General features: G+C 41.1%; 1 protein-coding gene across 1 annotated transcript in view; it reads left to right on the top strand.

The window, feature by feature from the left end:
* The window catches only part of NOL10 (nucleolar protein 10), a 38,250-nt gene extending 27,227 nt beyond the window's left edge, over positions 1 to 11,023 (top strand). The window contains exons 17-21 of the mRNA XM_035109856.3: positions 170 to 256; positions 2,248 to 2,421; positions 4,245 to 4,492; positions 8,226 to 8,328; positions 9,231 to 11,023. Of these exons, the coding sequence (XP_034965747.3) occupies positions 170 to 256; positions 2,248 to 2,421; positions 4,245 to 4,492; positions 8,226 to 8,328; positions 9,231 to 9,350 (732 nt within the window). The 3' untranslated portion in view covers positions 9,351 to 11,023. The remainder of the gene's footprint in view (positions 1 to 169; positions 257 to 2,247; positions 2,422 to 4,244; positions 4,493 to 8,225; positions 8,329 to 9,230) is intronic.
* Positions 11,024 to 13,983: the final 2,960 nt, after the last annotated feature.

Below are 13,983 nucleotides of genomic sequence, written 5' to 3'. Positions count from 1 at the left end.
GCATGGAAGGCAGTGCCAGCATTTGGGCACCGCAAAGTCTTAAGGGTAACAAGCCAGCGGTGGACGCGGAGCAGAGTATGCTGAAACAAACCACGGCTGCAGAATGTCCTTTGACTTAAGTGCGGTTTGTTCAGTAGCCCATAATTTTAACATTTCTTTCATTCACTAGAAACTTCCCAAGGTTAATAAAGAGCTTGCGCTGAAGTTGATCGAGGAAGGAGAAGAGCCACAAAATACAAGAAGAAAGAAGCAAAAGGTAAGAGGATATCCTTCCCTGTTTCTGCCATTGCTTTTGTACAGCAATAGTAAAATGGGAGAGGCCTTCAAATATTAGACATGCCAAATTGAATCAGTGCTTCTGTTTTCAGGGTAAGCGTATTTCTATATGCAGTTGGGTAGAGAGCTGTAGAACCATGAGAGATAATGTCCCTTGCAGTGATTGCCCTTGGTTCAAACTCTGACATCTCTGGTTAAAGGGTCTCTGCTTGCAGGGCTAGGAAAGATATTTTCCCTAGCCCCGGCCTTGGTAGACAGTACTGGAACTAATGAGCCAATAGTTCGAACAGGTGTAAGGTCACTTCATATGCTTACTTGACTTGGCAGAACATAACCTGTTTGCAGTTAATCAGCACTTGAATAGTACTAATAGGTTACCTCGCTCATAAGCCTCTGTGTCTACTATATTTCTAACCTGAGCCTGTTACTAAGCATATTACCATTGAGCTAAGGCAAAATTTTGTGTGCAGTAATTGAGGAAATTATCAAGAGTACCAAGATGCAGAAGTTGACGTGGAGTTAATATTGTGATAAAAGTTGTCATGCGTGATAGCCTGAGTTTGCTTTGATCACTATTAACTCCAACCCAGCTTCTCTGCATAGGAAAGTCAAAACCTAGGCAGCATGAGTGGGTGGGAGAAGCAGCAGCTTTTATCACATAAGCATTACGTCCTTGGCTCGTCTGACATTTTAAACTTGGCCTTTACAGCTTTCTCACTTTAAATGTAAAATAATTTATGGCGCCAGCACCTGACTGTTTCCCTGATGGGCCATAAAGCAGCTGGCCTTAGTAATATTCCTCTTAGTTGTTCTTTTTGCATATTTTTAGACCTGCCATAGCTGCTCAAAGAATTTTCCTTTCTGGGCAGCTGTACAAACATGCTGTTGGACCAGATCGATTCCCAGGTGTTAGTACTTTTCCAACGGCAGCAGTCAAATGGCATTTTCCTAACTAATAAAAAAATTGAGCATTTGTTACTAAGCTACTCATTAAAGCGTCATAATCTTAATTAAAAATATGGCTCACTTTAAAGATGAAGCTGCCACGCTTGCTGAAGTTCGTAAGTGAGACATTCCAGCTGCCCAAGTTTTCCCATACTAGACTTGCTTAATTTAATGGTGTCTGTGACTAAAAGATTTGGCTCCAAACTTTCCAGCAATGTCTGTTTAATGGTTCATACAGACATGTTGCCAAGCACCAGGTGGGCATCGACTTCCATCCTTTTCATGTTCCTCAAAGAAGTCTGTGCAGGCTGCCAACACCATGTCTGCCTGATATACATAGCTATTCTTCTTCTTGCTGTAGATTTTTCAAACGTTATTTAGTTTTGAAATATCTCAGATGAGATATGCAGAAATGCACATATGTAGAAACAGGCATGGATACATGTGTGTTTGACAGGTACATGAAGAGTTACAATAGACATCCTTTGTGGGGCAGATGTATTTTCCATTCCATGTGTGGTTGCCATCCTATTTTAGTAGCTTGTGATCATATCATAAGCAAGTCTGGAAAATTTTGATTTCACATTTCTAGACAACAGCTTAAAATAGTTAGACATCCAAAGTATTTCCTACCCTTCCCATGACTTGGCTCTGTGGTACATGAAAAGTATTTAGGTTGATGCTGTTGGTGAGTCATCCTTGGTCACAGTTTGTCTCCATCCAATGTTTTTAAACTTTTTTGGGATATTTTCACTTCAATAGTTATGTCTAGTATATGAAACATGTGCTATATGCAATATGAAGTTTGGTGTGTGGTGTCCAGTGTTGTTCATTGAATGACAAAGGAATCTCTTGGCAGAATGACAATTTTAATTATTCCCCTTTCCCTTCTGGTGAAGAAAATATAGCCTTTATTTTACAGAAGGCCTTCTTGCTTTGTGAAACCTGACGGCAAACCAGGTTTGTTAGAAAGTTGTAAGCTTTATAGCCAGCTCTTGACTTCGTTTTTGTTCTGTTTCCTTCTAGAAAATGCCTAGCATTCTTAATGATGATCGCTTCAAAGTCATGTTTGAGAACCCAGATTTCCAGGTGGATGAGAAGAGTGAAGAGTTCAGACTGCTTAATCCACTTGTTTCCAAAATAAGTGAGAAAAGGAAACAGAAATTAAAGATCTTGGAGCACCAAGAAACCCTAGGAGAGGTAAATCTGTGAGGTTTTAGGATTTGCCTTTTGTTCTCTAACATACATTTGCAAGAATGTGAACACCATCCAATCACATTGGGGACTCAGTGCCCTTATACAGAGGATTCCCAATAGGACTCTGTATAGCCTTATTTTCTCCACCTAACCCTGCCCTCAGGTACACATCCAGGCAATCCAACAAGGGGAGTATTTGCCTCCCTCACATAACATGTGATGAATGTTCCATAATTATACTCTAAGCACAGATAACATGCAAGGCACAGGTAGGGCTGAATATGAGAGGCACTGCATTCGGGGTGCAAGTCAGCTATGCTTTAAAATGTCTATGAGCATGCAAGAATATACATACTAAAAACTCTGTGCTTCAATAAATCGTGGATAATGAGCTTGAACTAGCTTGGATCACCCAAACCTGGGTGGATGAGTTAGGTGGAGTTGATCTCTTCAGCTGTGTTCCCCCGAATGCTCAATTCAGTGCCAGGATAAGCTTGAGGACTTAAGGAGGTGGTGTTTCTGTCATGTATAATAATCCCTTCTCCCTCTCCAGATTTCCTGTTGAGATGGGTCACAATTTCCACTTTGTGTTTGGTGTGTTGGGCAGCTGTGCCAGATAAGGGATTCTGCCTTTCTCAGCCTGAACTGATAGAGGTTCTCTCTGATTTGGTGTTTAGGACCGCAGGATGTTGGTCCTGAAAGACCTCAGCATTCATGCCAGTGCTACCTTGACAGAGGAGGCTGAGGACTCTGGAAGCTGTCCCAACATTTTGTTGACCTAATCCTTGGCCCTCCAGATATTTGGGGACTACAACTCCCATGATCCCTAGCTAACAGGACCAGTGATCAGGAATGATGGGAATTGTAGTCCCAAAACATCTGGAGGGCCAAGTTTGCCTTTGCCTGACCTAATCCATGTAGCAGGACCAACTCTTGAATTGGTTTTTTCAATACCGGTAGACATGAGAATGGTGGTTGAGCTGGGGATTTTACTCCAACTCTCTTTTCATATTTGGACTACTTCTATCTGGTCTTGCATTTTAAAATAAAAATTTCAGCTTTTGAGGCCTGAGGATGTGGACAAATATGCTTGACCAAGTGTTGCCCACTTTGTGGCTACCTGTCCTTCTAGGGCCCATTGCAGTGAGCAGGGAGGGGTTGACCAGCTGGGTCCAGGAATAGTTCAGTGTCTCCTTGAGTGAGGGAGTGGTTCAGTTGTTCCTGAAGAAGCCTACTCTGGACTCAGAAGATCTTAATTATTACCAGCTGGTTGCCAATGTCCCTTTCCTCTTATAGGCAGGCAAATAGGTAGTTGTGTAACTGTGATCTAAGTGGTTTTGTAACCCAGTAGTAATGGTTGATTGTTGTTGTTGTGAGATGTTCAAATGGGGCCAGGCTAAATCACATGCTACGGGTGTGGGGGTGAGACTGGGGATGGGATCAGTGAATATTTGACAAAAAGAGATTTTGTTGCTGTGTGTTCCTCTCTTCTATGAAGATTGCATCCAAATTATTAAATTTATTCTGCTCCTTTTATATCTGAGAGTTGTATATATCCGAACTAGAACTGTTTATTTAATAATGTAGTTTTATGAAGAACACTGTTGCAAATGCCTTCTGTTCCCTTGTGTTCCATGCCATTTAACCACCCCAACCCCCACCGTTAGAATTATAGCCCTCTCCAAAGAGTGCATCTGTAGAGTGTCACGTACTCTAATTGGATAAATTGTTCTTCTAAGGAACATTAACTAGTGTGTTGTGGGGAGGGGGGGGTGGCTTGTTGCTGTTTTTCTTTCTTTTTTTAAAGTAGTTATTTTTGTCTGCAGGAAGAAGAGGAAGAACCAGAAGGAAAACCAAGTGATGCAGAAAGTTCTGAGACTTCAGATGATGAAAAAGGTTGGGTTGAAGAGGTCAGGAAACAGCGCAGACTTCTACGCCAAGAGGAAAAATTAAAACAGCAGAAGTGGTTCAAGGAGGATCAGCAAACAGTCCTGGAACCTAAGTTCTTTGAGATTAAAGCTGGAGAAGAATTTAGAAGTTTCAAGGACACCGCCAAAAGGCAAAAGTTAATGAAGTAAGGCTAACACCTCTGTTTCATTCACCGGGCTTGCAGTTAATTCCATCCCCTCCCCTTGAATTGTGTTTGAGAGGCTCATTTGGATGTTGCACTGATTTCTTCTGGGGATGGTTGTTTCTACAGCCAGACATGGTGCTGGGGAAGGATCAAAGGAGGTGCCCCTCTTGGACACACACCAGTCCGCTGTCTAAAAATACAACATAGGGCTACACCCAGAGAGACTCAGCAGTGTGTTGTGTCATTGTGAATGGATTGCAGCCCCTTAAACCCTAATGTGCACCCATGCTGATTGGTCACAAGACCTGTTTCCAGCTAGCTGTCAGCCTGTCTGAACCAGTCTAAAGAATATCTCCAAACTTTTCTTGCATCCCTTGCCTCATTAACCAACTTCATATTGTTCTGTTTATAAGCAGCAATCAAATTTTTGCAATCCATATCCAAATTTTTGCTAGAACTGGTGGATAATTTAATTTCTCTACACCAGAAGCTTACCAGTGCTGCCCCCCCCCCAAAAAAAACACCCTTGGCGATTAGAATTGCTTATAAATTTGTTAGAACAGGGCTTGACTTTTTAGTCTTTGGGCTTGGTAGGTTTTTTTTCTTTGTTGTTAAGACAAGCAATTTTTGCACTCTTAATTTTGTCTACTACAGGAACTTGCTATTAGCATTAAACAATAGTTCTTAGTGAAGTTTGTCTTGAAGAAAGTTCAGTAGATTTCATTATTTATATTGGAGTATAATCATTATTAACAAAGTTTATAGATATATAGATATATCCCCACAACTTATTACCTATGATTGTAATATCTTACATTACTATGTTTCATATTATCATAATAGCACCTTTGATCATCCTAAGTTTTAAGTGAAAGGATTTTATTAGTATACTTCAGGTCACCTGCATGTTTTGAAGGAAACAGGTTTAGGCTGTTCTAGAAACAGCTTCTGAATATGGTTGCTTTAAATAGCAAAGATACAATAGGGAGTATCGTGGTTACTATAGTTATAGAATTAATTGCTGCAAGGTGTAATGGTGAGTATTAGCTTGGGGATTAGACAAATTCATGGCAAAAACAGATGTCTCAGTGCCTGTTAGCCATTGTACTCAAGAACAGAACCACCATATACAGTTTTCCTGTAATTACGAACTCTGGGAGCAAACACGCCCTGCTTGGGAACATCCCAGGAGGCATCTAGCTGGTCACTGTTGGTGACAGAATGATGAGCTTAGATGGGCCTTTCCTTCTCTTCCCCCTTATGCTAGCCGAATAATTACCTGAAAAACTAGGTGCTAATTAGTTGGTCTGCTGTCCATGAAACCTGTCACACAGAAAGAAGAACTTCTGGTTAGTCATAATTCCAGGATTCACAAGAGGGCTATACTTTTATTAGACCAACCGTAATGTCACAAAATAGTGAGAAAGCTTTCAAGTTCTAGAACTCTTCATCAAATTGGCTATTAAGGGAAGTAGAAAAACTGGCTTGGTGATAGAAACCATTAAAGTCTGCATTTTAGTATCAGTCTTAAGGTATTGCTACAAGCTAGGCAGGTTTGCAGTTACATCTAGGGATATTGGGATGAAGAAATACACAACGGCTGATTCCTCATTCTTAAAACATATAACATCTAGAAAGTTCTCTATATCTGTCTCAAAAGTTAAGCAAAACACACAGGTTTCTTGTGGCTGAGAACCAGTAAGAAAGAGAAACATGGCAATTTTTATATTGGCAAAACTGAAGAGTAATTTTATGTGGTCTACTTAGGTTTTTTAAAAAGTGGAAGCCAAATGAGAGCACTTTTACCTAGTGGCTGCATGGAATGTCCTTTCAGAGAGTAAAGTCCCACCTTCAGGTGTATAAAATCATGTTACTCCAGCTGAGGATGGCATTCTTGAATGGCAAAATGTTGTATTCTTCAGGATATCTAGTAGATGCCAGATATATATCTCTCTTTATTTTTTTCATTTTGTTGTAGCATATGTAACGTTACTTCCTCAGTCTCCAAGAAGGGCCACCATATTAGTTTGCTGTAGCAAAAACAACAAGAGCCCTGTAACTAATTTAATGTATCGTGGCATGAAGTAGACTCTGATCCAGAGAAGCTTATGGCACATTTTTTTTGTTAAGGTGCTAACAGGGCCAGTCCCCACCCCCCACCCCAAATCTTAACTGTCTTAATGTCTCCCCAATCCACCTAATGGCTAGACATTTTGCTTTTTATTATGGCATTTTGAAGAGATTTATGACTCTTTTATATAAGACTGGGTGTTGCTTTATCATATTCCTGACTCAGTGTTGCTCAAAGCTTATATTAATACTGTATTAAGTTTTCCCTTAACAACCGTAAAACACACAGACACACACACACTGAACAATAAACAGTGGTACGGAGGGGAGAAGACAAGGGGAGGGGGGTGGCAATGGCAAAAGTATCCCGTATTCTAGCAGTTTGCAAAACTACTGCCCTTACTGAGCAAAGTGCTCAAGAGGTTGGTGGTTAGCCAACTTGTAGAGAAGCTTATAGAGATGCTTGTAGAGAAGACAGATTATCTACACACACAACTGAATTTGCCTTGGCAAATGACTTCCTTCAGAAGCGAAATTGGGGGATGTGATACTGTCGAATCTCTTGGACTTCTCAGTACCTTTTGAGACCATCAGCTACAATATCTTACTGAATTGGCTCTGTGGGTGGGGAGTAAGGGTCACGGGGTTACTGTGGTTCCACTGCTTTCAGAAAGCAGCATGGGGGTGTTCTTCTCTTCCAACTCCATGGCACTTGGAACTACAGGGTCCCACAAAGGTCCCCATGTTGTTTACCAGCTCCCAATATTGTTTAACATCTGTAGGGAACCATTTGCTGAAGCCATCAGGGAATTTGAAGTAGGGTGCCATCAATATGCCGATGACACCCAGCTCTACTTCTTCTTACCATCTTAGTTGGGGTAGGGGTTTGTATCTAGATTAGTGCCAGGCTGCTGTAATGAGCTGGATGCAGGCCAGTAAATGGACACTGAACCCTGATAAAGGAGGAGATGGTGTGTCTTGGTGATTCTTGGATCTCGGAATTGGGTAGATGGCCAGCTCTTGATAGGGGTTGCATTCATCTGCAGAAACAGGTATGTACATATTCTAGGGGTATTCCTTGATTAAACTTAGCATCTGGATTTGGAAATGCAGGATTGCAGTGTCTTAGCTTCTTGTACCCTATAAATTACATGTGAGAGTGCTTGTTAAAAGATTTGTGCAAAAATTGCTTAGTGCTAATGTATCCTCTTACCTGAGGTACAAATGTTGGTATATAAACTATGCTTCAGGCTGCTTCACTTGCTTTTTTCGCATTCACCTAAAATTTGCTTTCTGTTTTGTCCAAACAGAAGAGATTTATTTTATGTGGCATATAAAAGATTAGAAGTGTGGTTATGTAGAGCTCTGGGGTTTTTTAAGCGTATTTTGTAGTCTGTTTTGCATATAATTGTTCTGCTGGAGCACCTATGCAGTCTGTAAAAATGGATCTTAAACATACAGCGTGTGTGGAGCATACAAACCTCATGTTCGTATGTGTGTAATATGAGTGAAATTTTCAGAAATTCTTTTTAGTGGTCATATTTGGAATGGCAGGAAATAACTTGTGTGCACACAGAGGTAGTTATCTTTTCCCCTCTATGTACTTTTAATATGCCGACAAAAAAACTAAGAATTGACTTTCCCCCTCTTGTATCTCCTGCAGAAAAACACTCGGAGATCGTTTGCAGCTCGAAGAGAGAGTTGGTGCACTTAGCGTGCATGACACCACTGTAGGAAGTAAACAAGTTACCTTTAAATTAAAAAAGGTAAGCTTAAAGTCTTAATGGTGTAAGTTAATGCAGTGTTAATTGCAATGCAATGGAAGGGCTAAGTCAGCCTTCTGGTACGACTTGGATTGTTTCAAGGGCTGGGCTGTGTTTGTGTTGTGCAACTTCAGCAGATTTGCATACCTCTACTTGGTTTATATAATTTATTTCATTCCTTCTGGCTGTGGGTAGGAACAGTGAGCTAGGCAAGCTGCTGAATCTCTGTAAGCTGCTGGAGGACTCTCCTAGGAAGCTAGGAATTCTATTCAGTCATTTGTATGGGATGGTGAGGGGGGGGGGGTGTTGTTTGAACCCAGCACAGCTCTAGCATAAACACAAGGCACAAGTTGGGGGCGGAGGAATGTTCCACCCTGCATCAAATATTTTGTTAGTGGTATCCCCAATGACTACACACTGGTGGTGAGAAGGAAATTGGGAACAAATGGAAACATGGGTATCTTTAAACAAAGTGCCTTGCAGTATAATCTTGTACATGTCTGCTCAGTTCAATAAGGCTTACTCCTAAATAAGTGGGCACGGGATTGCACCCTTAATTGAGCTTGTACACTCTCTCTCTCTCTCTCTCTCTCTCTCTCTCTCTCTATATATATATATATATATATAATTAGATTTCCCCCAAAATGAACTTATTTATTTATTTATTTATTTATTTTAAAAATCAGAGCAAACAGGATTAAATATAATTAAATGTGCTTGTACATGAAACTAGAAGATAAAGTTAACAGACAACGCAGCTGTAATAATTCTTGGGTGACTACTTAGTAAATTGTGTTTTTTGGGGATTTGACTAGAATAAAGTAATATTTTCTCCATCTCTCTTGGTATATCAGTACGGTTTGGAAGTGCAGTATTCACATGGGTATTTTCCGCATTGTTTTCAGTCAGAGCAACAGAAAAAGCAGCAGGAAGCAGAGAAACATCATCACCAAGAAAGGCGAAAACTCAGGCGTTCAGCTGGCCATCTCAAAAGTAAAAGAGGAAGAGGGCGGCCCTTCCATTAATGGGACAATTCTTCTTTTCATAGACACAAGTAAAAACTCTTCAAGATACATTTGACAGAGAAGAACTGTCCACGGCACAACTGGGTGGCGAAGAAAGAACAAAACTAGGGAAAGCCGCTAATTTGGAATGGAGAAACTGCTGATTGTAGAACCTTGTGTTTGTTTCAGATACAACCATTCCTGTGCTGAGTAGACTCCACCTTTTAAAAAAATAAATTTTAATAATAATGTGCTGTTTCAAAAGACGCCAGCTTTCAAGGACTGAAAAATTTAACAAGATGATGAGAGGGGTAGGAATGGGAATTATATGACAAGAAATTCCGAAGTCTATAACAAAGATAATTAATTATTGTCAGCTTGGATAGCGCAGTTCATGAGAGCGTGGTGCTGATAACGCCAAGGTTGCAGGTTCGATCCCTGTATGGGACAGCTGCATATTTCTGCATTGCAGGGTTGTTGGACTAGATGAATCCTCAGGGTCCCCCTACAACTCTACAATTCTATGATTCTATGAAGAGAACTCAAATTCTCAAACTATGATCATGTGACTCCTCCTTAAATCCCTGCAATGGCTTCCTAGCTACTCCTGGATCCTGTACCAAGCATCTTGTCCTCAAAATCCTCCACGATGTCGCAGTGCTTTCCCTCTGTTATGTTTCTTCCTGTCACGTACACTCTCATCCACTTCACCCTGTTGTATTTTGTCTTTGAAAAGTGCTGTGCATATAGAATGGCACCGTATTAAAAAATAAATTATTACTATAATTAGCTGACATTAGCCCCAACCGTCTTAGCCAAGAGTCAGAGGTGTTGGGAGTTGCAGTCCCACCAACAGCTGGGAAAGCCATCAGCTCTCCATTCCTAGTGAAGGATAACAAGCGATCCATGTGTATGTTAGACCCAGAGTCAGCAAACAGGAGGACTTCTTATAAAAAAAGAAAAAAAAGACAATTCAGCAGGTCAGGAATGGTTTCCTGCAATCTAATGATGTGCCACCATCACCAAAGTATATCCTGCAAAAAGTCTGAATGAAAACAAGGTCTTTTAAGAAGTACGCTAAAATAATCAAACGTGCTATAGCAATCTGCATCACGGTAAGTTTTCAGGGCAGTCCTTGGCACTGAACCAGTTTCCTGCCCCACACATAGGAGAGAGTCCCACTTCACACATGAAGTCGCCTATGGCATCTTGAGCCAAAAGGTGTTCTTTATTAAAAGTGCAAGGTATTATGAAATAGCTCCCTTAAAAATAATGCATCGGTGTGGATTGTTGCTGATCAAGAAATGGGTGCTTTTCTTCCATTTCGCTGCTTTCCCCCTTTAGCTGAGACATTTATGAGAATTATTTATTGGAATTTATTAGCAACACTTAGTACCAGAATGCTTTCAGAAGGCTTTCCTGCCCCTGGGCAAGAGGTTTCAAACTAAAAATCGGAACACAGAACACGTCACTTCAAAAATGTGTGTTCACTCTTCTGTGTGTACATTACTTCTGTTATAAAAGAAGTAACGTCACTGGTTACATCTACAGAGCGATAATTTTTTTGTTCATAAACCATTGAAATGAGAACTTGTGGTTTTGTTTTCGCCACTTGAAATCATTTGCTTTTTGTGTGTGTCCTACATTTATGGTAATAATATAAAGGGTACAGTAACTATCTTAGCTACAGCTAACGCTAAATTCCCTATTAACTGCAATCGGAAACTTTTAATCAAATCTTTGCAAATAGAAAACCAGAGTTAACATTATTTAGAGTGTAACTGTCTGACAGTAATCAGAAACCAGCAGGGAGAGCACAGCCGGCCCAGAACATTCAGATCACTGGCCTGAATCTGGCCATTCTCAAATCAAAAGAAATTCAAAGGTAGCCTTAAGTTGTAATTCAATGGTTTTGTGCTGGTCAGTAAGTTCAATTTTATCACCTTTGGGTTGAATTGTGCCAGTGGGTTTTTATCCCTCTGCTAGTGGGTGACTCAAATCACATCTTAATTGTTATGGTGAATAAGCAGCGCCAAGCAAAAAAAAAAAAAAAAAAAAATAAGCACATAAAACAAATTCAAATGTGTACAAGAGTAAAAATCGAATAAAATATGGTAAATAAAAAAGACATGGAGTGAAATAAAATGAGCACCGACAACTTAAAAATCTAGTTGTGTCACAAACTCCAAAGAGGAAAACTAAAGTGTCTACGATCAGTTCTCATTGGGCTTTACTTGATGACCAGAGTTAATTACAGTGGTGCCTCGCTAGACGAATTTAATTCGTTCCACGGGTCTTTTCTTATAATGAAAAAATTCGTCTAGCGAATCCCATAGGAATGCATTGATTTTTTTTATTTTTTGCCCATAGGAACGCATTAATTGAATTTCAATGCATTCCTATGGGAAACCGCGATTCGCTAGACGAATTTTTTGTAAAACGCATTCGTCTAGCGAGGCAACCTCCGCTCAAAAAATCCTTTCGTTAAGCGGAAATTTCGTTAAGCAGGGCATTCGTTAAGCGAGGCACCACTGTAACTTAGCAACCTAGGATATTTGTGATATCAGTTACTGGCCTTGTGAATAGTCATAATGCTTATTTCTGCATGCGTTAAAAGTTTTAACATAGTTGTCATAGATTGTATTATTTTTTGTTTCCTTTTCTCCTGACCTCACTGCTTCCATTTCCTTCCCGCTCTATAAGTGTGTGTGTGAGATGCACCTGTCTACTGAAATTTTGGTGCGGCTTTCTCCTAACAGGTGCAAATGCATACACAGGTAGTTCTGTTTGTTTTTCCTTTTGTTTTTGTGCCAGCCCTACCACACACCATGATGAGAAACTGCACATGGAAGGGTCCACCTTCATATATCGGGGCTACACTATTTGTGGCCCACTAAGATGAGCTAAACAAAGCAGCCTAGCTGTCATTCAGGACTCAAGGACATTTTTGAGTCAAAGGCCACATTCCCTTTTGACACCCTTCCAGAGCCCACTTGCCAGTCATGGGCAGGTCCAAGGCAAAAATGGGCAGAACAACGGATGTGAATTTTGCATTCTCACAAACCCCTCTATCCTGCCTCCAGAGTAAGCAAAATTAATTATTGAAGGTCAAGGACACATTACAGTCAGCCAAAAAACACACACATGAGGTTGGTGTAATGCAGGACTGGGGAGGGTTGTGGCCTGGGGAGAGGGGGCATTGTGGGGAGACTCCTGAGGGCCAGAAAAATGCACTTGGAGGACTGCATTTGGCCCCCTGGCCTGAGTTGCTTTATCTCTGCTGTAAATACTGTGGCCTGCCAGGTTCCTGACAGCCCCTCTGCGTTTGCAGCCCCAGGCCGGGCTCAAGACACCTCACAGCCTGAGGCAAAAAGGCAAATGGTGACACTCTTCTCCACACTTCCCCAAGTTATGGTGAATAGTACACAAGGCTGGTCAAGTTATTTTGTCATCTGAGGTAGAAAATCCCAGAAGCCGCACTCTGAGTGAAAGTGAAAGTAATACCGAATTAAATAATGACCAATTGGATGTCTTAATTCTGCCTGACTGTTGGGCTTGTACAATGTGGAAGGGATATTAAAATGGCTGTCTGGTAGTTGTACCCAGTGTGTCAACCCAAACTCTTTAATGGTTTCCCTTCAGGTTCTGAGATCTCCCTTTGTACATCCTCTTTTGAGACTTTAATCTCGCTGAATAGGTTTGTATCAATGAATATAGCTTTTCTTCTTGGCTGCCATGGGCTATGCATCTGTGACTAACAGATTGATGTGGCTATGATTATATGCTTATGTGGGAAGAACTAATGGCTTCAAGCCCCCTTTTATATGATGTGGGAGCAATGTGATGTGGGAGATGAATTGGTAATGACTGGCGTTAAAACTATTTCCAGTTCCAGTTTGTAATGCTTCTGGGTGATGCTGTAAATAACCCCAAGACTCTGGGGTAGTGTTCCTTTTATAAATGAATTTGTTTCCACCAGAGCATTAACCAACACTTGTGTCAAATCAGTGGTCATGATGCAGCTTTGCGGTTCTTGTGCATGTTGATGGGCAATTAGAGCTTTGTGCTTAAGATACTTCCCCTAAAATTATAACCCTCACGTTCTGCGTTTAACATCTTCATTCAAGTTGCTGCTTAAACTTCTCCTTCCATGTTTCGCTTCTCTTTATCCCTCCTTCTAATGGTTTCCTCAGTGTGGATTATCACCCGTTATCTGCTTTAATTCCAAGTCATGATTAATTGGTCACAGTCATTCCGTAACCCAGAAAAGCACAGGGCTGGTTGACCGTGTGATGTTACAAGCACCCACGTGAGGCAGCTGTCCAGTGGAGCACCCGGCACCAGCTTGCCCCACTTAAGAAGCTACTTTGTCACCTTGCACCATGATCTCTCCTTAGTGTTATGACTCTTGTAAGCTGCTTAGTGTGGAAGGAGCCAAGCTCTTTTGTAGAAAGAGAGAGCTGCATCTTCCTTGAGGTTGCTGTAAACCTTGGCCTTGTTCCAGGTCAAATTAGGCCCTGGGACCCCTTTGCAAATGGGAGCAGAATGGGTCTCCTGTGGGTCACTGCAGGAAGGGAAGGGGGGTAGGTGCCTCCTTTATAAGGCCCCCCACCTTTGGAGCTCAGTGCCACTCTGTTTTCATTTTTTCAGATCT

The sequence above is a fragment of the Zootoca vivipara genome, chromosome 3 (genome assembly GCF_965207765.1).
Source record: "Zootoca vivipara chromosome 3, rZooViv2.hap1.1, whole genome shotgun sequence".
NCBI classification, from domain to species: domain Eukaryota; kingdom Metazoa; phylum Chordata; class Lepidosauria; order Squamata; family Lacertidae; genus Zootoca; species Zootoca vivipara.
The sequence above is the reverse complement of the archived record's forward strand: the minus strand, read 5'-3'. Positions and strand labels throughout refer to the sequence as shown.